General features: G+C 36.9%; 2 protein-coding genes across 3 annotated transcripts; one reads left to right on the forward strand and one right to left on the reverse strand.

The window, feature by feature from the left end:
* Nucleotides 1-505: 505 nt before the first annotated feature.
* Nucleotides 506-7,822, reverse strand: yod1 (YOD1 deubiquitinase). 2 transcript variants are annotated; one of them, XR_013818595.1, is made up of 4 exons: nt 7,784-7,821; nt 6,918-7,142; nt 2,746-3,596; nt 506-1,652 (listed from the first exon to the last, which is right to left on the reverse strand). XR_013818595.1 is itself a non-coding variant. In XM_079844818.1 (3 exons), exons 2-3 carry the CDS (start codon nt 7,123-7,125, stop codon nt 2,899-2,901), a joined length of 906 nt encoding a protein of 301 aa, XP_079700944.1. In that variant the 5' UTR covers nt 7,126-7,142; nt 7,784-7,822; the 3' UTR covers nt 506-2,898. The 2 variants fall into 2 exon arrangements, 1 of the variants encoding a protein (XP_079700944.1); XM_079844818.1 differs by having other exon boundaries at nt 506-3,596; nt 7,784-7,822.
* Nucleotides 7,823-7,913: 91 nt separating this feature from the next.
* snrpe (small nuclear ribonucleoprotein polypeptide E) lies at nt 7,914-14,167 on the forward strand. The gene is made up of 5 exons (XM_079844520.1): nt 7,914-8,398; nt 8,691-8,717; nt 13,572-13,634; nt 13,769-13,847; nt 13,951-14,167. Exons 1-5 carry the CDS (start codon nt 8,345-8,347, stop codon nt 14,004-14,006), a joined length of 279 nt encoding a protein of 92 aa, XP_079700646.1. The 5' UTR covers nt 7,914-8,344; the 3' UTR covers nt 14,007-14,167.
* The last annotated feature ends 9,116 nt before the right edge of the window (nt 14,168-23,283 follow it).

Genomic DNA, 23,283 nt, shown 5'->3' on the forward strand with positions numbered 1-23,283 from the left:
GGGTGAGTAAATCATGGGGTAATTTTCATTTTAAAGTGAACTTCCTACTTCCTACTAGTAAATATCCAATTAAGATGAGTAACCCTGGGAACATTTTAAGCTAAAACAGCTTGCCATACTATAGATTATATATACTAGCAATTCTAAAATTATTTGTCGTTATATAAAATACTAGTTTAAAAAATAAATGTTAAAAGGCATATGCAAACACTATTTTTACATTTTATAATGAATATGGAGTCAGACTTGCCAGTGCAGAACTTATATGCAGTCGCCATAATGCAGTAGGTTGGTTGACCACAAGGTGTTGCGCTATGTGGTTGTGAGTCCATTCAAGACCTTATGAAGTCAACATTGGGTTTCCTGTTCCAATAGGAAAATGAATTGCTTGGCAAAATGCAATACATACGGTTAGATTTGCATAAATCATTAAGTGTTGACAATAGTGATGCTAACACCACTAATTAAAAAACCGTACAGCTGATAACCACACAAGAACATTTATATAGTTCAATTCAAGTTTATTTATCATTAACCCAGTATAACCAGTGATTTTGTAGCAATGAATGTTGTACATGCAGTTTTTCACTTAGAGTAGGTAAAACACTGATCACGGCCATTTAGAAAAATCACTGCAAAATAAAAATAAAAAGTCCTTTGGCCTTACAATGGCACCATTTCTTCAAAATAAAAAGGCTGCAAACAAGTAAACAACAGTGTGGATAGTACCTGACTGAAAAATACTGAGAAGGTACATCCTCATCAGGCCTTACAAGATGTCTTCTCTCTAAAGTTCATCCACACTCTAATACTATGATACTATGCTACACTAAACGTCTTCCTAAACCTCCCATATCGACCCTGTAAGCAGGAAAAAGTTCAATACGATATATTTCTCCACTTAAAATGCAAAACGAAAGTCACTACAATCACTCTTCCTAACAATATGTCATAGTCATTTGAGAGAGAATAAACACATTTGCATAAAACAATCTTGTGTGGTCATTTGCAGAAATTACACAAGTGCCCTTAAAAAGGAAAACAAAATCTACAGATTCACCAAGTAGTTCAGTGAGATTCTACTATCAGCACCATTGTTGTCCACTTCAATTTAAAACCCACGCTTTCCAGCAAACTAGCTTACTCAAAATGTGTAAAAACCATACTGAGGAACACAGTTGATCTGTGACTGTTTCAAGTAACAGGTACAATGGAGCCAGTGAACGTAAGACTTCATGTAGTGCCATCGATTGTTCAGAAGCTGTGCGTATGACCTTAAAAAGACAGAGAATATAAATATACAGTAATGCCATGTTTAAATCATCATGAAAGGCTTGTCTTTAGCTGTGCTCCACTGTTTTGAAATACTACCCATAAGCACTTTATGTCTGGAAAGATTAACATACATGATTCATTTGTTAAAAAAAGAACAATTGTTATGCCTTAATTGTACGATAACCCATTAAAAGTTTCATTACTTGTTAGATACTAGCTAGCATTGTCAAACGGATGCATCTCTTCAGGACATCTTTGAGCTGCAGACAACAGAAAAGTGTTAAAGGAACAACACTTTTTTTGAAAATAGGCTCATTTTCCACCTCCCCTAGAGTTTAACAGTTGAGTTTTACCGTTTTTAAATCCATTCAGCCGATCTCCGGGTCTGGCGGTAGCACTTTTAGCGTAGCTTAGCATAGATCATTGAATCTGATTAGACCGTTAGCATCTCGCTCAAAAAATTGACCAAAGTTTCGATATTTTTCCTATTCAAAACTTGACTCAGAAAATGAAAAGTTGTGATTTTCTAGGCCGATATGGCTAGAACTATACTCTCATTCCTGCGTAATATTCAAGCAACTTTGCTGCCGTAGCATGGGTGTGGGTGTAGGAAAAATATCGAAACTTTGGTCATTTTTTTGAGCGAGATGCTAACGGTCTAATCAGATTCAATGATCTATGCTAAGCTATGCTAAAAGAGCTCCCGCCAGACCCGGAGATCGGCTGAATGGATTCAAAAACGGTAAAACTCAACTGTTTAACTTTAGGGGAGTTGAAAAATGAGCCTATTTTCAAAAATAGTGGCGTGTTCCTTTAACATGAGGTTATTAGGGGTGAATCTGATGTCTAGGTCACATTTGACACCAAAATTAAAAGGGAAAAAAAGTGATATTTAGCATAAAGAAATGATTAAACATGACATTTTCACACTAAATTATTAAATGTAATACAGTAATTTTAAGTTTACAGTTCAAAATTACTGAAATAAAATGACTTAAATCAGCATAAATGCAAAGCAGTACAACAATCAATACTATGATATAGAAAATTAAATTGAAACAATTTAAATAAATCAAATTAGAATTTTGGGGGGAAATGTGCCTAACTGTCATGAAAATAAAAATCCGAATGCAAAACGTGTATTAATATTAATTGAATGGTGTCAGAAGATATATATGTATAGAAATATTGTGTGTATATATAATATACTCACACACAATATTTCTTTTTTCCTTTGATTTTGGGATGAAATATGACCTGTTTCACGCGATTCACCTTAATACTAGTGTTATAATCATTGTAACAAACTGGAAGTTAAGTTAGTGGAGAATCCCTTTAAAATTTGGTTTGAAGAGACGGCTTTGTCGTCATGTCAGGCAACAGACTCAAAAACACGAGCACAATTTAATACTTCAACCTCAAGAGTAAACCAAAGTTGAAAGAATACTGAATTCTCTGGGAACTCGTCACGTGAAAGTCTCCTGAAGCCGCTTAGACAATGTGAGGTAGAGGACTGTACCAAGCTGGAACAGGCAGCAGTGAAAGAGCGGGTACCATGTCAGGTGGCGTGGCAGTGACGCGGCAAAGGTGGGGGTGATTTCAGGGATAGAGCAAAAGAGAGCGTCACACCTCCCCAAAGTTGGTGTGCCCGGTCTCCTTTGCATGCTCCCTTGCTTCTTTCTGCCCCACCAGGCCAGTCTGGCACACCATGCAGCGCAGGGCGAAGCGGTTGACGTCCGTGAACTGGCGTTTCCTCCGCGCCTCGTCCGCCAGCTCCAGCGCCTGGGCCAGAATGATGTCATCGGTGGTGGAGAACACAGTCTGTGCGGGAACATCTGAACTGGGCATCGCCTTCTGGAGCGGGTCATAATGAATACCATCATAAATAAGCAGCACTCGTTTGGTGTAACCCGCATCCTCGCCGAAGCGGTCGACGCGCACAGTCTGAGTGTCAACGACGCAAATCTCGCACTGGTAGAACTTAGAGAGGATCGAAACCTCGATGGCGCCTCCCCACGTGTCATCTCGGCGGATCCAGGCACAATAGTCCTCGTTGGTCTTGCCCAACACCGCCTCCGAGTACGCAGTGGGGTCACTGGCTACGATTTGTGCAATGAGCCCACGCATTTCAGGCGCACAGGCCGGGTCGTACACACCCCCTTCCATAACGTAGTGCACACTGGTAAACAGGCAAGAGTTGTCGGCAGGGACGACGCGGCGCTCTAGTACAGGAGCCAGGTCCAAACTGGGCCCTTTGGTCACAGCGGTTTGCGTTTGGGGTTTGGGTTTGTTCTTCTCCTCCTCTACAATCAACGTGTCTCCTGGAAACAGTAAACATATCAATGACCGTTCAGCGAGAACACATGAGCCCTAGGGTTGGTAGGGTTGGGCATCGAGAACCGGTTCCAACTTGGAACCGTTTAAAAAATAACGATGCCATTGGAATCGTTTAGAAATTTTGTTTTCGATTCCGATCATCGGTTCCAAACGCGCAAGTTTTCGGAAGTGCTTGCCGCGCCCGTTTGTTCTGTTGCAGCCATGGAGCACGGTAAGTGGCGCTCAAAAGTGTGGCTTTATTTCACTAAAAAAAAAAAAACCTGGGTCGGCACAGTGCAACACATGACAAACTTATTTCTTGCACGGGAGGATGCACTACAAATATGTGGTGTAGCTATAAATTAACGAGTGTAGCGTGTTTGAAATGCTGCGCAGGTCTGTCCCTCGGGCAACCCTGCGCTAACCAACGTTATTAACGGGATAGTTCACCCTGAAATGAAAATAAAGCCTTCTTTTACTTACCCTGATGTTGTCCCAGTGCCCTATGTCCTATGACATTTAAAATACTGTTCCTGCACGCGCTCCTTCCTATTATGGCAGTGAATGGCGATCAGCTAAACATTACAAAAAGTAAACAAATGTATCACGCAACGATACAGGGAGACGCGCGCCATATGGAAAGTGTTCGTGGGCACACTATAGGTTTTGCGAGAAAGAAACCGTATTATTCAGTCAAAACACTGAGCTCGGCCGTTATTCTGAGCGCGCTCCTCTGTGTGCACTATGAGCCGTCAGCAGCCGCCGGCGCTCATGCCTACTATAATAACTCGCACTGTTGTCATTGCACCCACGATAAGCACACACACACACACGCGCGCGCGTGCGCGCACCATTTTGAGAAATCAAGCTCAATAGAAAAAAACGCGATTCTCGTCTTTTCTATAACGTATATGATAAGAAATAATACTAATAATATAACCTCCTTAAGTGAATATTGTGTACCGGTTGTCATGACAATATTGCACGAGGCTACTGCGGCTTGGAGTGCGCACACACTGGAACACGCGCATTTGAACAACAGCTGGGTGAGTAAAAGATGGCTTTATTTTCATTTCAGGGTGAACTAAAATTATCCCACCTCATCATAATCAGGTAAGTGATTGTAGTGTAAACCCCTTGACCAAATTGCGAATTGTGGTGAACAATAACGTTACTGAAATTATTTTTCCCCCTCGTAGATAAATGTAGCTATACGCAAATTGCCCACGCTAGTTGCAGTCCTAATGACTGCTGTTAATGCTATTGTTAAACCGGGACTCGGTGTGGAACTCCATTCACCTTTGCAGCAAAGCAAGTGAAAATGCCAGCGGAGAAAGTCCCAAAACTAAAACTCATTATTGAATCAAAATACAATTTTCCTCTGTGAAATGAGCCTGTGACATGTTGTGACTCCACCCCTCAAAGAATCGGAATCGAGAATCGAAAAGAACCGTAATCGAAACTAAGAATCGGAATCGGAATCAGAATCGTTCAAATCAAAACGATGCCCAACCCTAAGGGTTGGGTACCGTACTCGGTACTTTTAAGGGCACCGACCGAATTACGTCGGTACTACCGAGTACCGATTCACATTAAATCAATCGGTACCAAATTTCAGTACCTGAGAACACATCTGGTGATATAGACTAGTGTCTGTGAATATTAAAGGGTTAGTTCACCCAAAAATGAAAATTCTGTCATTAATTACTTACCCTCATGTCGTTCGACACCCGTTCATCTTCGGAACACAAATTAAGATATTTTAGTTGAAATCTGATGGCTCTGAAAGGTCTCCATTGGCACAATGCACGGTTCACTCTCAAGACCCTTAAAAGGTACTAAAGACGTCGCTACAAAGTCCATCTCACTACAGTGGTTCTACAATAACTTTATGAAGCGACGAGAATAGTTTTTGTGCGCAAAAAACCCCTAAATAACGACTTATATAGTGATGACGATTTCAAAACACGGCCTCATGAAGCTTCGAAGCGTTCTGAATCAGTGAGTCGATTCAGCACTTTGGATCGCCAAATTTCAGCAGTTTGACGGTTTGACACGCGATCCGAATCATGATTCGACTCACTGATTCATAACGCTTCGAAGCTTCATGAGGCCGTGTTTTGAAATCGTCATCACTATGTAAGTCGTTATTTAGGGGGTTTTTTGCGCACAAAAACTATTCTCGTCGCTTCATAAAGTTATTGTAGAACCACTGTAGTGAGATGGACTTTGTAACGACGTCTTTAGTACCTTTTAAGGGTCTTGAGAGTGTAAAGTGCCATTGAGCCAATGGAGGCCTTTCAGAGCCATCAGATTTCAACTAAAATATCTTCATTTGTGTTCTGAAGATGAACGGAGGTCTTACGGGTGTCGAACGACATGAGGGTAAGTAATTAATGACAGAATTTTCATTTTTGGGTGAACTAACCCTTTAAACAGCAAAAAGACTATTTAAATACGAATCATGCGTGTCTCTGTGCGAATGAATGCGTAGACGCGCGGTTTACAGTCTATGGGTTTACCTCACACACACTCTCACTCAGAATCGCGCGTGACGGTCGCATGTTTCCATCTCTGCCTCTCATATGAGGACATGAACGCACGAACGTCATCTTCAGAGCCACTGAGAGTCACTTCATGAGCATTTTACCGTTTCATCTGAGAAAAACTACCGTCATATCATAAACACACAGAAACTCAAATTCATGGCAACCCGTCAAAATAAAAGTTCGGCTAACTTGACAAATAAATGACTGTTGTACAGTAGAATTTAGATACGTCTCAATGTAATAATAATACTAACACTAATGTAATAATAATACATTATCAAAACTTTATTTTTTAAAGCTTTTTTTTTATACATTTTTCTTCATGTTTTAATTTGAACCATATAAATCTCAGTTGTACAGCACTTTGTTTGACAAAAAAAAGTTTAATTAAATTAATGTCTAATGTCTTCATTTGATTACCAGAAAATACATAACACATAATTTGTGGGAAATCTTGTGGGAAAAAATAATAATATGGTTGTTTTTATGAATTAAATTAAGTAGCTAGTAGCCTACTATTTACTAGTAAATATTACAGTAATCAAACATCACAGTCAATGGCAGACAGAGACCACGGCAGCTCTGGCATAATGTCAATAACACTTTTATAAATGACTTACAGGTTCTTTACCGTTATTGATGTAAAGATCCCAAAAGTACCGAAAAAAGGTACCGTTGGGTACCAGTACCGAATTTCAGGTACCGGTACCGGTTAAAATGTGAACGGTACCCAACCCTAATGAGCACAAATGGATTTATAAGCAAGCAAAGTCAAACCTGATTTGATAGGGTAGTCTTTGAGGTGGGCATCCGCATTGCGTAGATCCAGACTGGATGGTGGATAGCCTACCATGATCTTCTGTACATCACATGGTATTCCTGTTAGCTCCTCTACCTTATCTTTAAGCTCCTGAACACAAGATTGGTGTGTAAGGCCCTGCATCAGATGGGTCCCGTTTTTGGCTTTGCAACGCAGACGTAGCATCCTGTACCTGTTCAGTTCTGAACACAGAACGGTTTCATCAACCAAATGTATATGAAGTTAGAAGCAGTAACGTGTTGGCCTAATAATATTGACCATATGCAACAATAATTATCAGAAAAGGCACACCATTGCTTTCCAGTTTATTTGCTGAAAAGTATTCAAACAGAGCAACTGCTAGAAATATAACGTTAGATAAATCCTGTGTAAAGCAATGGTAGTTTTTTAAATGGTTTATATAGTACATGAATGCATAATACACAATACATACTTAAATAAAGAAAGAATGAATATATTAAAGGCATTACAAATATCACTAGAGATTGTGCTGGGTTATTTAAACAAAAACAAAAGCTAAACAAAAGAATAAAAACAATATATGCGAATAAAATAACAGCTTTGTACCCTTTTTTGTGATCTAAGCACAAGTAGAGTGAGTTTTAATAATATAAATGTCAATGTTGACAACATTCTAAGCTAGGCTAATTGCTAGCCAGGCTACATATACCTTTACAAAACCGTAGCTGATATATAAGAAAATCACCTTTAATTTCACAATTTTTTTCACTATAAATATGTACTCTGAATATAAATAGGAATATGGTCTTATATTTAAAAAAAATCAGGGTGTTTGCTTATGGCTCGATGCAAAATCACTCACCACTGAGCGCCTTTTAAAACAACAACAATTGACACACTGACCGAGCGGAAAACACGTCACATACTCTGTGTACTACGTCATGAAAACAACACAAAAAGCAGACGTCAAAATTGATAATTTTTGTCAACGAACCGTTTACATGAAATTTCAAGCAGTACCAGCAGAGTCTTGATATATTAAGATGTTACAGGAAATAATTGTGCTTTAACTAAAGTTAAAACAAAATATGTCACACCGAAGAGACATTTAAAATGAAACATAGAAAGCGAACGCTGATTTGAAATGGTGAAAACTGTGTATTATTTTAAAAAACACATTTATGTTTTTTAAATAATTGTTCTTGTTTTGGTGTATCAATCTGTCTGTAATGTCTCTCCCGGGCACAAGCGGCGTAACATACAATCTACGAGTCATTTTATGTGCGTCATTCTGTTTCCGGAATTGCGCCGCCATTGAAACACCAGAAACCAACGTGAGCTTTTCGTTGCCGCGCTAATAAGCATTTCGTGTAATTTTACATTATTCACTTCTTCTAATTATATCTGAATATAATTGTGAAGAATGGCGTACAGAGGACAAGGACAGAAGGTTCAGAAGGTCATGGTGCAGCCCATTGTATCCTTTCAGACCGCAGAACTGTTTCGGCTTCTTTCCTTTGTATTGATGTAACGTAACGTTATTTTGGTTTTATAATATTATAATGAATCAGGTATTATTGAGTTATATCTGCCTGTAAGAATGCCGAATATTTAATCAATGTATGAGATGTTTGCATTCGTCTTGTGTTGTTCCTGCTGATCAGTTACAAATGAATGAAAAATGCTTTTTAGTGATTAGAGTCAGATTTTGGATGACAGTTTAATATTATTGTGTTTATATTTGTTTGTTTCCTTAATGGCACCATCAGAACCTTATTTTCAGGTATCTACAGAATGTAAGTAAAATTTTTCTTCTATTGCCTATACATTTAAAATTGCATATACAAAATATATTTAAAATTAAGTTTAAAAAATGGAGAAAACAAAAATACATGGCTCAAAAATACATTGCTCAATCATATATATATACACACACACACACACACACACACACACACACACACACACACACACATATATATATACATATATATATATAATGAGATAGATGGATAAAACAAAAATACATGGCTCAATCGTATGTATATGTATGTATGTATATGCCATGTATTTTTGTTTTCTCCATCTTTTTTATTTAATTATTTGTGAAGCATCGACTTCATTCTGTTATTTATTCTTTAGACAACATTACCTGCGGCCTTTATATATTTATCCACCTCATATGATATATGATGGATGGACTATAATTATAATTGCTTTTTGGAAATGGTGTTTTTGCCATGGAATAAAAAATAAAGTAATTGTGACTTTTCCCCCTTGCAATTCTGACTTTTTCTCATAATTACGATTTGCCTATTTTATTTTTTTGTTCTGTGGCGGAAACAAGCACATAAAAGACACTTTATCACATGACACTGCAGGAAGACCGTCCCTGTATTTATGTACTTTAAAGGGATAGTTCACCCAAAAATGAAAATTCTGTTATTAATTCCTCACTAACCCAAACTGTGAGACCTCGTTCATCTGCGAAACACAAATTAAGATTTTTTTGATGAAATCCGAGAGTTCTCTGTCCCTCCATAGACATCTGTTTAATTACCACTTTCAAGGTCCAGGGCTGGATTTCCCGATAACGCTGTCTCTTAGCGCGCTACGAAGACTCTAAAGGTATAACTTAACTAGGGCTGAACGATTAATTGCATTTGCGATAATATCGCGATATGATAAAACACGATTTCCTAACCGCAAAGGCTGCGATTACAGTCTGGTCACGTGACGTGAGAGTAAAGTCTGCAGAAGAAGCAACTTGGCACGTTACACATATCATATGCCTGGTTTGTGTTTAATTGATCTAATATTGTGTTGTTCATACTATAGGCTACAATAGAGGTGGGAGAAAAGATTCTCTCTCCAATGATTCTGGATCGATTCTGAGCTTAGATTTTAACTGCAGGTGCGCGGTGGCGCTGCGTGTGTTTTAGAAACACCCGTATTCTGATTGCTTCCATTATCTCTCTCTCTCTCTTTCTCTCTCTCTCTCTCTCACACACACAATCACACACGAACCATAAAATAATATTTCATAACGTCCGGAACGGTTGACGGCGCGAATCGCAATGACATTCACAGGCTTCTTTGCACAGGATATGCGCTGTGAGAAACTTAGCTTTGATGTCACGCCTACAGTGTGTGTTCTCACCCGCCGGTGTTTTCCTTACAAACGCTCAACGAAGGCTTCATTCATGTCGTTAGGAATGCAGTGTGCGTATATTAAAAAATAAGTAACTCACTGACAGAAGGCTTTCCATTTCAAATGCTCACGCGGTGTTTTGTGAAGAGTGCTCGCGAGCACGCGTCTGGTCTCAAAATGCTTTTATGACGCAAAATTAATGTAAACACCGTCAGTAATGTCTTAATGAATTAAACAGACAGGGCAAAAACATCTTATATTTCAAAAGAGATCTGTGCATTAGTGTGAATGCAGGTCTCCCGCTGTCTATGATGATGTCATGATTAATAATCAAACAACAGTAAAGCTGAGAAAGAGAAAAATCACTCACAGTTCAGACACTCTTAAATACTGAAAGCACTCTTTGTTCATTGCTTGTAATGTTTTTTTTTTTGTTCCTCTTTATGATTTACTAGCTTATGTTTTGCAGCTATATTAGTTTATATTTTTTAAATGATTAACATGCAATTGTTTGAATTAAAATGTTATAATGTCCTAGTTATTTTAAACAGCTTATAATTACATATATCATAATAAAAAACATTTTAAGTTTTTAATAAATTAATAAGATTATTAATAAGGAAAAAGTTCAAGAATTGTTTTGGAATCGGATCGTGACTCCCAGAATCGGAATCGGATCGTGAGGTACCAATTCAAGATTTCCACCATTACTATACAATGATGTATTGTTGAATAATACAGAAGATAAAGAGTTTAAAAAATAATCGCATATTAAATCGCAATCGCAATATTGGTTAAAAAAATCGCAATTAGATTTTTTTCCAAAATCGTTCAGCCCTAAACTTAACTAAAGGTATAGCATTTCTAGCCGTGTTCCCTGAACTATATCTTAGGAGGTTGCTTAAGGTATTCCTTCTTAAAGGATTAGTTCACTTTCAAATAAACTTTTGCTTATAATTTACTCAGCCCCTTGTCATCCAAGATATCCATGTCTTTCTGTCTTCAGTCGAAAAAGAAATTAAGATTTTTGATGAAAAGATTTCAGGATATTTCTCCATAAAATGGAAGTCACTGCCCTCCAAACGGTTCAAGGTCCAAATGAGAGGTTCAGTACAGTTTCAAAACCACATCAAACGGTACCAGACGATCAATAAGGGTCTTATCTAGCGAAACGATTTGTAATTTTTTTTAAAAATAAATAAAGTTTAAGTTTTATAAGCACAAATGCTCGCCTTGCTCTGTTCAGTGGTGCGCGCTCGTGACGTCACGTAAAACGTAATTACGTTGAAAAGGTCACGCTAGACGCAGGCGCAAAGACGTTTGAATATGTGGATACGGTCCTCCTTCCGCTCATTTGTAAACACTGACTCGGTACTTCTGCCTGCGTCTAGCGTGACCTTTTCAACGTAATTGCGTTTTACGTGACGTCACGAACGTATTACAGCGTCCCTGAAGGCCAAACAAAGGTGATTTGACTCCGGGATGAAAGTAACAGCGTCTGGGCGACAAACGCAACCGAACGCAACACTTCCTCTTCTCCACGTGGGAAAGCAACAAGACCACGCCCCCTTTTTTGCGTATTCTTGTGGGTGGAGGTTAGTCAACAAACTGTTCTACTGACGTCATTAAAGCAGGGAGTACAGGGATGTAGTCCAAACCGGCCGTTCACTGTAGGCTTTGAAAGGGAACTTCTGTTAAATGAAATATCTCGCTTGGCATTGAACTTTGAGCTTTATAATTTTACAGGTATTATATATGCTCTAACAGCAACATTACACACTAACTAAAGTTTGAAAAACGGGGTCACGAAGAACAGGACCTTTTAAGGTCAGGTTTGAACAAAGCAAATGAGAAACTAAATGGTAACTTTATAATAAGGTTGTATTAGTTAATGCATTAGTTAACATGAACTAACCATGAACAACACCTCTGTTCAGCAATAGTTAATCTTTGTTAACGTTAGTTCATAAAAAATACAGCTGTTCCAACACTATCTCACGAACCAATTCGTACGTATTTTATGAGGTGGCTAATTCGTACGAATTTGTACCCCAGTGACAGGTAGGTTTAGGGGCGGGATTTATTACTAGTTCATGTTAACTAATGAACCTTATTGTAAAGTGTTACCAACTAAATATAAATTTTTTAATTTGAGTTGTAAATGTCTGTCCAGTTGTAAAAGACAGATGGTTAATTTGATAGGTTAATAGGTTGTTTCACCTCCTATTATGTCTGTTGTGATGCATTCATAATAAATTAATGTTGCTGTTTATGCTTCATTTGTTGTTGGCTCATCTGGATTTAATTTTATATATGTCTGTATGAATGTATGTTTAGTTTAATTGGGTTGGGGTGCCGTGGAAAAAAAATCACTACAAAGGGGTGCCATGCTTTCAAAAAGTTTGGGAACCACTGCACTAGAGAAATCAACTCTTTCACTAAATATATGCATTCATTATATTCTACTTAACCTGTTAGTGATGTCTTGATTATTTCATGTATGTTTAATGAACATCTGTCATGAAAATGAACTGTACATTATTTTATTTCAACAACGAATTGGAGAAAAACTTTTATAATTAGATTTAGAAGTTATTGCAAATACTGCCTTATGTGAAGTTTACATGTTTGCATAACGTGTTATTTGAGTGTTGATTATTATACCTAAAAATAAATAGCAACTGAATTTAGGCTAATAGTTTGGGCTCTGTTGTTAACCTTTAATATTAATGTGCAAGTAAGGGCTCCCTATAAAGTTTACAGCAATATCTTCAATAAACTTTTAGTTATAATTTAATTCATTTAAGAACATAATTATTTATTTATTTTTCTTCAGTAAACCAATAAAAATAAATAAAAAGCCATTTTGTAAAACTGCTGTACTGAACCGTGACTTCAAAACCGAGGTTTGTACCGAACCGTCAGTTTTGTGTACCGTTACACCCCTAGTATGTGTGGACTTATCTAACTCTGGGGGATGCGGTGAATAAGATAAAGTCTATGGAGGGACAGAGAACTCGCGGATTTCATCAAAAATATCTTTGTGTTCCGAAAATGAATGAGGTCTTACGGAATGACATGAGGATGAGGAATTAATGACAGAATTTTCATTTTTGGGTGAACTAACCCTTGAAAATTCTGTCATCTAGTCACCCTCAAGTTGTTCCAAACCTGTATGAGTTTCTTTGTTTTGCTGCACACAAAAGAAAATGTTTTGAAGAATGTTTGTTACAAAGCAGATAGAGCAACCATTGACTACCATAGTAGGGGAAAAAATACTATGGTAGTCAATGGTTGCTCTATCTGCTTTGTAACAAACATTCTTCAAAATATTTTCTTTTGTGTTCAGCAGAACAAATAAAATCATACAGGTTTGGAACAACTTGAGGGTGACTAGATGACAGAATTTTCATTTTTGGGTGAACTATCCCTTTAAGCTACTTGGAATCAAAGCAAAATCCAAATGACTAGTTGCTAATAGTTTTCCGCTTCCCTGCAGCGATCTCGAATCCAGGTATGGCTCTACGAACAGGTCAACATGCGGATAGAGGGCTGCATCATTGTAAGTAAACACAACCGCTCTCAAATGTACTGTTAACGCAGCTCACTTTCATCTGTTACAGATAAACTTATGAACAATATCTTGCAGGCATACAGTCTATGTGAATAAAAGAATGATTTCTTTCATGTTTCAAGGGATTCGATGAGTACATGAATTTGGTTTTGGATGATGCAGAGGAGGTTCACATGAAGACCAAGAACAGGAAGCCCCTGGGTAAGTGTGAACTCTGAGATGGTAGCGAGTTGTGCGTTTCGGAGAAATAAAGTTCGCTTGACATGAAGATAAGATTTGAAAAACTATTTTTTCTCTCTAATAGGACGGGTTATGTTGAAAGGAGACAACATCACATTGCTGCAGAGTGTGTCCATTTGATCGTCTGTTTGGAGTTCAACTGAATATTACTTGTTGGCTGTTTGATTGTTGATTTTACTTTTTCATTTGTCAACATTTGGATTATTGACCCATGCTTATAATTGTGGAAAGATTTTTTTCTTTTCTAATTTTCCCAAATAAACCTTTTTTTTTCTTCTCTATTTCTGACTGCTGTTTTTAGGAAGAGGGGGGTCTAAGTGCTGAAATTAAAATATATTTATAATTTTAAGGTTTGGTCTACCATATAAAGTCAAGTTTCTCTGAATGTTTTTGTGTTTTACCCATAGCTTTCACCAGGTTGAAAATTATACATTTCGATAAATTGGGGTCGGTCAGAATTTTTTATATTTTCAAGGTCTCTTATGCTCACCAAGGCTGCATTGATTTGATCAAAAATACAATTTACAATTTAAAATAACTGCTTCAATATATTTTAAAAATGTAATATTTATTTTAGAAACATTTCTTCTTATCAATGTTTGTTAAAAACAGTTGTGCTGCCTAATATTTTTGTGGATTTCAGGATTTTTTTTATGAATAAAAAGAATAGCATTTATTTAAAATATTTTGAAACACAAACGTTCAGTTAAAGGCATCCTTACTGGGAAAAAAGTATTTTCCAAATTTTTTTTTTTTAAACATCTGACTCCAAACTTTTGAACATTAGTGTGTTTTTGTGCACTCAAGCAAGACTGCTCATGGACATGGTTCTATGTAGCTTATATTATTTAGAAATACGTAAATGTTTAATAGTTGGGAGTATTATTTGTTGCTTTTAAAACAGCATTGTCCTATTTGACACATGTCTTCAGCTCGCCGTGTAACCACTAGAGGTCAGTACATTAGTTTGTCTATGCTGTGGACTGCTGTTAATTTGGACTGATTTTTAATGAGAAGTGTCAATGTAAATTAGCCAATTTTACACCTTTTTATTGTACTTTTTTTATTTTGTATTCGTTCAAGTAGGCTTAAAGTATTTATGTTCAAATGTCTAAGAGAGCACACACAGTATTGTAAGTGCGTTTTACATGTATAGCCCAATGATACAAACTGCATAACTTTATTTTTGACCTTTCAAACTCAAAAGTTCATTTTGGTCACAAATGTTGCGTGTGGGATTAAATGGGTTAACAGAGGCTTTTAACCAAAACAGCTGTTAAAGTACACAGCAGGTGATTTGATAGTATAAGATTATACCATAGAAACAAAGCTGTAGGCCAAAGTATGGAAGATTGTTTCTGCCACTGAGTAAAACATAAAAAAAGGTAATTGAAACTTTTTATCTCGCAAATATATCGTTTTGTCCAGATTGCAAGAAAAAGAGGCAATTACCTTTCATATCTCTGGCAGAAATAAGTTTCCATATCAAAGAGAACTTGTTGAACTCATTGATCTTTCTATTTGTGGCAAAATAAATGATTTAATGAAAGATTATCTACCGTACTGCCTTTAACAATTATAGGCCCTGTTTCACAGACAGGGTTTAGATTAAGCCAGGATTAGGCCTTAGTTCAATTAGAACATTTCAGAAACATGCTATAAAAAAAAATATTCCTGGTTTGAGACAAAACAATGGCACTGACTTAATTTAAGATATTTGATTGAAACCAGGGAATATGCTACACAAGATAAATAACCTACAACTTGTAATTATTTTAAATATTGCTTATAGTTGCAACTATAAAGTCGTGTGATATGTGCAGTGAAGCCTTGTTTAATCGAAATGTAATGATTGTTCAAGAGATTAATACATTTGCATAGTTCTTTATCTAAACGCTGTTGTGTGTTGCAGTCTGTGGTATTAGTTTCAAACCCCCCATTTTGTGTTTGCCCCGAAAATACAATAGCTATTTTTAAGCGTACAGCTTTCAATAACGGTTGTCTTCCTCAAGGGGAAGTTTGATAAAAATCTGGAAATATGAAAACAGCATCAAGTCAGCAATGCTCGGATGGGTTTGCCAGAGAGCAGGAGAGCTGTGACTTTGAAGTCGGAGGTAGTGGTTGTGAGTTTTCTAGATAGGGACTCAGTGCCAAACCTGTGGAGGAAGCGGTATCTAAATCACGAGTAAGAGCTTTGCGTGTCGGAGAACCAGATGCAGCCGTGAAGCTCATCGGGAGGAAGTCAGTTGCTGACTCCAGAGAGTTTAAACTCACTTCATAACTGCGACCACACGCTTTTAGTCGTTCAACCACAGTAATGTTGCATAAAGTCGATCCCCTTGCCTTCGTTGGGGGCTTTTAAAAAGGTACATGCTCAAAATTCGCATTCTCCGCCTTCCAGACCTGTCCAAAATCTTTATACCGATCTTATTATAAACGATTCGTTGGTACACATTATTCTATAATATACTCAGAACGTCCTTTTATTGAATGAATTTCCTATTCGGATGTATTCCCATTCTCCAATCAAATCCCAACGGATAAAAAAAAAAAAGCCTACAATTTGTTCTTGTTGAAAATTGGCTATGTTTGGAATTGCATACTCTTAAAGGGAAAGTTCACCCAAAAATGACAATTTTGTCATCATTTTCTATACCTCGAGTTGTTTCAAACCCGTTTGAGTTTCTTTATTCTGCTGAACACAAAAGAAGAAGAAAAAAATTGTAATCAAAAAGTTGACGGCACCCATTGACTTCCAAAGTAGGGAAAAAACAATGGAAGTCAAAGGATACAGTCAACCTGTTTGGTTACTGACATTCTTCAAAATATCTTCCTTTACGGTCAGCAGAAGAAAGAAACTCATACAGGTTTCAACTCAAACAACATGAGGGTGAGTAAATGATGACAAAATTGTCGTTTTTGGGTGAACTATCCCTTTATTTGATCTGCATTATAGCATGTGCACAGTAGGCTATGTGAATTCTTGGTGTATATGAAAAATATTCAACTTATTTGTAAGCTTGTCGCAAATTCTTTTCTATTTCTTTTAGTTTAACTTGATGTACTAAAATAACTTTATAGCTAGAAATAAAAAAAAAAGACAAAACACAACAAATTTACTAAAATAAATTGGAAAATATATTTAAAAAAAAAATCCTAATATAATAGTATCTAAGTGATACTGAAATAACAATGGTGCAGTATCCAAAAAAGGCCAGTGGCAAAGAATTTCCAGCGTTACACATGAAGTTATATTTATATTAGGTCCATCCTGGTTTCGTTTTCGTAAATTTTTAGCTCTCTAGAAGGTGATGTGGCCACTGTGGTTTTCCGGTCATACTCTTCCAGGCACACTTCTACACTTAATGACACACAGTTTCCTTATATTATGCAAATCCCATCCTACAGTAAAAAAACAGCACTTCCTTTCCTCTCACCCCACTCCAGGCAAGATAACCAAATAGGCAGACCGTTTCTGCCATGACCACCAGGCTATGGGAAACCAACCAAAGACTTTGCAAGGTCGACCCTTGCTGGGTTTAGCCGTCGGAAACACTGCCCAGGTCAGATTGCCATCCGGGAGCTCCCGAGGGGCCTTCCTGTTCCTGCGGGCGGGATTGTTGTGAGCGTGTCCTTTGTTCTCCCGACCTGTCTCCTACCCCGGCTCCGTCCAGACAGGTTCAAACTGTATGCTTTCATTGCCCTCAACATCCATCGCCATCAATCCCTGATGTCTGGTTCACTCACATGTTGTCCGCTGATGTTGTTTTAGTTCACTGTAAGGATAGTGTCTCCAAACAGGAGATGCTTTCACATTATAAAGTGATTTTCAAAAGACTTTGTGTAATTTATCTGACTGCCATCCTCTCTGTCTAGAAAGAGTGATGGCCTGTTTGTTTTCATTGTTCTGAACCGAGGATGAAAATACTTAGTGTAAAGACTCAAATAGCTCAAACAAGAACCTAAACCTTTCAAAAGTGGATTCTTTGTAAAGGAATCTTTTATGATTCAAAAAAAGAAAAAAAAGAACACTTCTTTTGAAAAACAAGACTGTTTCCGTTTCAAGATAACAATTTGATAAGGCAAGAGAACTGTTTTTGAAAAAGAATTAAGTGAAGTAATAACTTTTTTTAATTAATTTTATATATATATATATATATATATATATATATATATATATATATATATATATATATATATATATATATATATATATATATATATATATAAAGACAAAAATATAAATAATAATAATATTTAAAACAATATCAGTCCTATCAGTCATAGCAGGAAGTCTTTTTGTAAACTAAATATGTATATATACTAGGGCTGTCAAAAGATTAATCACGATTAATCGCATCCAAAATAAAAGTTTGTGTTTACATAATATATGTGTGTGTACTCTGTTAATTATTATTTATATATAAATACACACACAAGCATGTATATATTTGAGAAAAAAATATTATTTTTATATATAAAACATTTATATTTATATATATTATAGATTATATAAATGTATATACAGTATATACATGCAAATATTTCTTAAATATATACATGAATGTGTGTGTATTTATATATAAATAATAATTAACAGAGTACACACACATATATTATGTAAACAAAACTTTTATTTTGGATGCGATTAATCGCGATTAATCTTTTGACAGCCCTAATATATATATATATATATATATATATATATATATATATATATATATATATATATATATATATATATATATATATATATATATATATATATATATATATATATATATATATATATATATATATATATATATATATATATATATATATATATATATATATATATATATATATATATATATATATATATATATATATATATATATATATATATATATATATATATATATATATATATATATATATATATATATATATATATATATATATATATATATATATATATATATATTATACAGAAAAGTATATAATTTAATCCCCCAGAAATGTGTATTATATTATTTCTTTTATAATTCTATTTATCAAAGACTTGTAGGTTGTTGATGTTGAACCTTCAGAACTAAAAATTACCTTCCCTGTTAAATGGGCAAAAAAAAAAAAAAAAGAAATGGTGCAAATACTGTTTGCACAAAGGTGACACTCCACCAAAGCGTTCTCTGAGCGCACAGGCAGTGACCTGTGAACATGTTGCTTATCTTGTTTTAACAGTCTGGCTGTAATACATAATACCTCCATTTTTCTCCTATTAACACATACAATAATATGCAAGTACGATAAGGGCTTTTGTTTCTCATTTTCACCCAAGGAAACATTTGTAGCATTTTTCATTGTGACTCACTTTGGCTGAAATGGATGTGGCACCGTTGGGCAAAGGTCCAGACTCTGAGTGTAAGTGAAAAAGGGACCAAATCAGGCCAGGCTTTGTGCAAATAAATAATAAACAAGCTTCGGGCATTTCCATGTTTCAGCATCATCAGATGATCAGTGATGATAGAGGGTATCAAGGGACTGCTGGTGAATGGGTGTAGTTTGAAGTGAACTTTTCTATGTAATCCTTTCAACAGTTATTCAAATGTATAACAGATAACATGAAAGCGATCGCATGTTTTTAGCAGTAATGGTGATTCAATGAAAAACATCATTTTAATCTCAATCTAAACTAATGGAATGTAAAATATATTTGTATATATTTATGCAAAATATATATTTAAACAATATATTTATATTTATATTTATATTTTATTTAATATATTTATATTTAATATATTTATATTTTTTTTATTTAATATATTTATATTTTATTTAATATATTTATATTTATATTTTATTATATTTATTTTATTTATATTTATATTTAAAATATATTTAAACAAATTTTACAATTTTAAAAATTATGATCACCTTCCTAATATTGTGTTGGTCCCTCTTTTGCTGCCAAAACAGCCCTGACCCGTCGAGGCATGGACTCCACTAGACCCCTGAAGTTGTGCTGTGGTATCTGGCACCAAGATGTTAGCAGCAGATCCTTTAAGTCCTGGAAGTTGCGAGGTGGGGCCTCCATGGATCGGACTTATTTGTTCAGCACATCCCACAGATGCTCGATTCGATTGAGATCTGGGGAATTTGGAGGCCAAGTTGTTGTTGTGCTTCTCAAACCATTCCTGAACCATTTTTGCTTTGTGGCAGGGCTCATTATCTGTTGGAAGAGCCACAGCGACCTGGGAATACAGTTTCAATGAAAGGGTGTACATGGTCTGCAACAATGCTTAGGTAGGTGGGACATGTCAAAGTAACATCCACATGGATGGCAGGACCCAAGGTTTCCCAGCAGAACATTGCCCAAAGCATAACACTGCCTCCGTCGGCTTGCCTTCTTCCCATAATGCATCCTGGTGCCATGTGTTCTCCAGGTAAGCGACACACACACACCCGGCCATCCACGTGATGTAAAAGAAAACGTGATTCATCAGACCAGGCCACCTTCTTCCATTGCTCCGTGGTCCAGTTCTGATGCTCACGTGCATATCAAAGATATTGATATGTAATTTTAATAATTTATTTGTGTGTGTGTGTGTGTGTGTGTTGGGGATGATGCTTGCTTTTATTTCTGTATATTCATTCAAGTTTATGAAAGGAATAGCAAAACAAACAAAATGGGCAAAAAATGAAAGAAAGTTTTATTGGAATGTTTATTGATGCCTTTTATACCTAGTGAAACTTCAGCTAGCCATTGTTAAAGTCATTATTTGCGTATATGTTAATGAGGGACCCGACAGACACCAGTTTCAAAATGACCATAAACAAACAAAGTACAAAGTGACACTTATGTAATTTACGGCATTTTGGAATAGAATTTGTTGCTGCTCTTTCTGTGGTAAACAACTAACTCTCACTCTCTAAACTCCTCACTTGTGTTTGCTAAAATTGGTCACTTTTCCACCTTTCATGGCATTTTTATCAAAGACTTTTGCACGCGCACACATACGCACACACGCAGTGTGTTAGCAATTCAATATGAAGTGCCTAAATGTACCGAACAAAAGACCTGCAGGGGAGCAAAAGGAGATGTGGAACAAAAAACAAACGAGTAATGAAATTATAACAATACAGAGAGAGAGAGTGAGGGGTGCGGGTGCCACAATGGCAGGGAACAATCGAGCCGCGTCAATGGAAAAAAAAGTGTGTGCGGAGAGGGGGGTTTTGGACAATAGGCCGGTGACAGCGGCACAATGGCGGCACTGTTTTCAATTAGACATTATCTCATAGACAGAGTGGCAGGTTTCATTGTGCTAGGGGGCTATTTTCAGGGCCGCCTTTGTGTGCGGCACTGCCAATATTCCCTTCAGCCCCTGCCGTGAGCCGGCCCTTTATTCTCGCTACTGTTTGTTTTTTTTGCACAAGCGCTAAAGTAGAAATGTGGGTGGTTTTGGAGCAGACAGCCCTCTGAACGGAGAAAAAGGGGGAGTGGGGCATAACTTGTGCCTTGTCACCTGGGTTTACCACGGCAAATTGGAAATAGCCAGAGCTGCAATCTCTTGGCAGACTTGAATGCGAAGCACTGTGTGTGTGTGTCTGTGTGCTTGCCACTAGTGCATTTCGGGGGCCTGGTGGGCATCATGGTCTTGATCTAGGCTTGCATTGTGGCTTAAAATGCAATATTGTTCCATTAAGCAAAGAGTTTTTAAAGAATCTTATGGGACATGGGTTCCATTCCCAGGGAATGCATGCATTGATAAAAATAAAAACTTCAATGCAATTCATTATCAGTTGCTGTGGATGAAAGCATCCGTCAAACTTCAAAAACACCAGAAAAGTTGGGAAAAAAAGGTCCATGCAACTTGTGCGCTACATCTCACATCTTCTGAAGCCATTTTGTCTATGGAAAATTTTGAAGCACCTTATGATATAACTGATCTCGGATGCAAACATGCCAAATTAAACCATTGATTTTAGCTCTGTCCTGCCCTCATGTAGCTCAAACAGTAGAGCATATGCCAATGCCATCATAGGTCCGATTCCTTGGAAATGCATGCACTGAAAAAGAAATGCTTGAATGCAATGTCATTTGCTTTGGATAAATGCATATACCAAATGCATCAATGCAAATGTTTGTCAGAACAGCAGAACATTCATCCAGTAGCTCGTCTGTTAGATCGGACCACACGGGCCAGCCTTCGCTCCACACGTGCAACAATGAGCCTTGGCCGCCCATGACCCTATCGCCGGTTCTCCACTGTTCCTTCCTTGGAGCACTTTTGATAGACACTGACCACTGCAGACCGGGAACACCCCACAAGAGGTGCAGTTTTGGAGATGCTCGGACCCAGTCGTCTAGCCATCACAATTTGGCCCTTGTCAAACTCGCTCAAATCCTTACGCTTGCCCATTTTTCCTACTTCTAACACATCAACTTTGAGGACAAAATGTTCACTTGCTGCCTAATATATCCCACCCACTAACAGGTGCCGTGATGAAGAGATTCACTTCACCTGTCAGTTAAAGTTCCATTAAAAACAGTCAATTTGACTTACATAAGCTTTGTGTGGAAAACAGCTCAGATTTGAAGTACCATAGCTGGTTTGACATCCAGTTGAAAAGATTTTTATTTTAAAATTCACAGAAAAAAAATACAGAATACAGGCGTGCAACAGCATGAGGGTGAATACACAATAACAGAATTATCACTGGTACATGAACTATTCTTATGAAATGTATTATGCAAAGTATTTTGTCAACAGCCTCTTTGAAGCTGGTTTACATTACGGGTAAAGGAGAATGCTATTTTACATGTGCAATATGTGCTTTTCTGTCATACATACTGTGTAATTGATTGTATATTTTGCTTTAGTGCTCTAGCAGAGCTGTGATGCTCGAGTTTTTCATTGCACAATGTGAGATCCAAACGAGCCGACATGAAACAGGCGAGGTCAATGCCCTTCGCCCATATCCTCCAGTTTGGAGAGAGAATTCTGGCACGTGGAAATGCCGAAAGCCTGAAAGCCCCATCAGATAAACTTGTTCGGTGCCTCTCAGCCCATTTTGTTCAGGTGCGAGATATTTGATTGGAGCCAAGTTGCACAAAAAGCTTGTTATTGGCCTGAAAATAAACGAGGCCCAACTTGCCACTCAAATCTTTTGGTTCTCAAACCACCTGCTGCCTTTTTGCTATTGCTTTTACCTCAATTAGGTTGTGCAGACCCGATTCTTATGATTTCACTGAGCGTTTGCGGTCAAAAAGAAATGTTTTGCAGAGTGTTTCTCACAAACAAACACGTTTGTTACTCGATATCAACGAGAAAGAAATCGGAGCGGGTTGCGGCTTTCCGATAATTCTCAGAAATAATACGCTTGACCTTATCGCATATGTGTTTTTAGGTGAATA

Source organism: Gobio gobio (genome assembly GCF_949357685.1).
Source record: "Gobio gobio genome assembly, chromosome: 19".
Taxonomy (NCBI): domain Eukaryota; kingdom Metazoa; phylum Chordata; class Actinopteri; order Cypriniformes; family Gobionidae; genus Gobio; species Gobio gobio.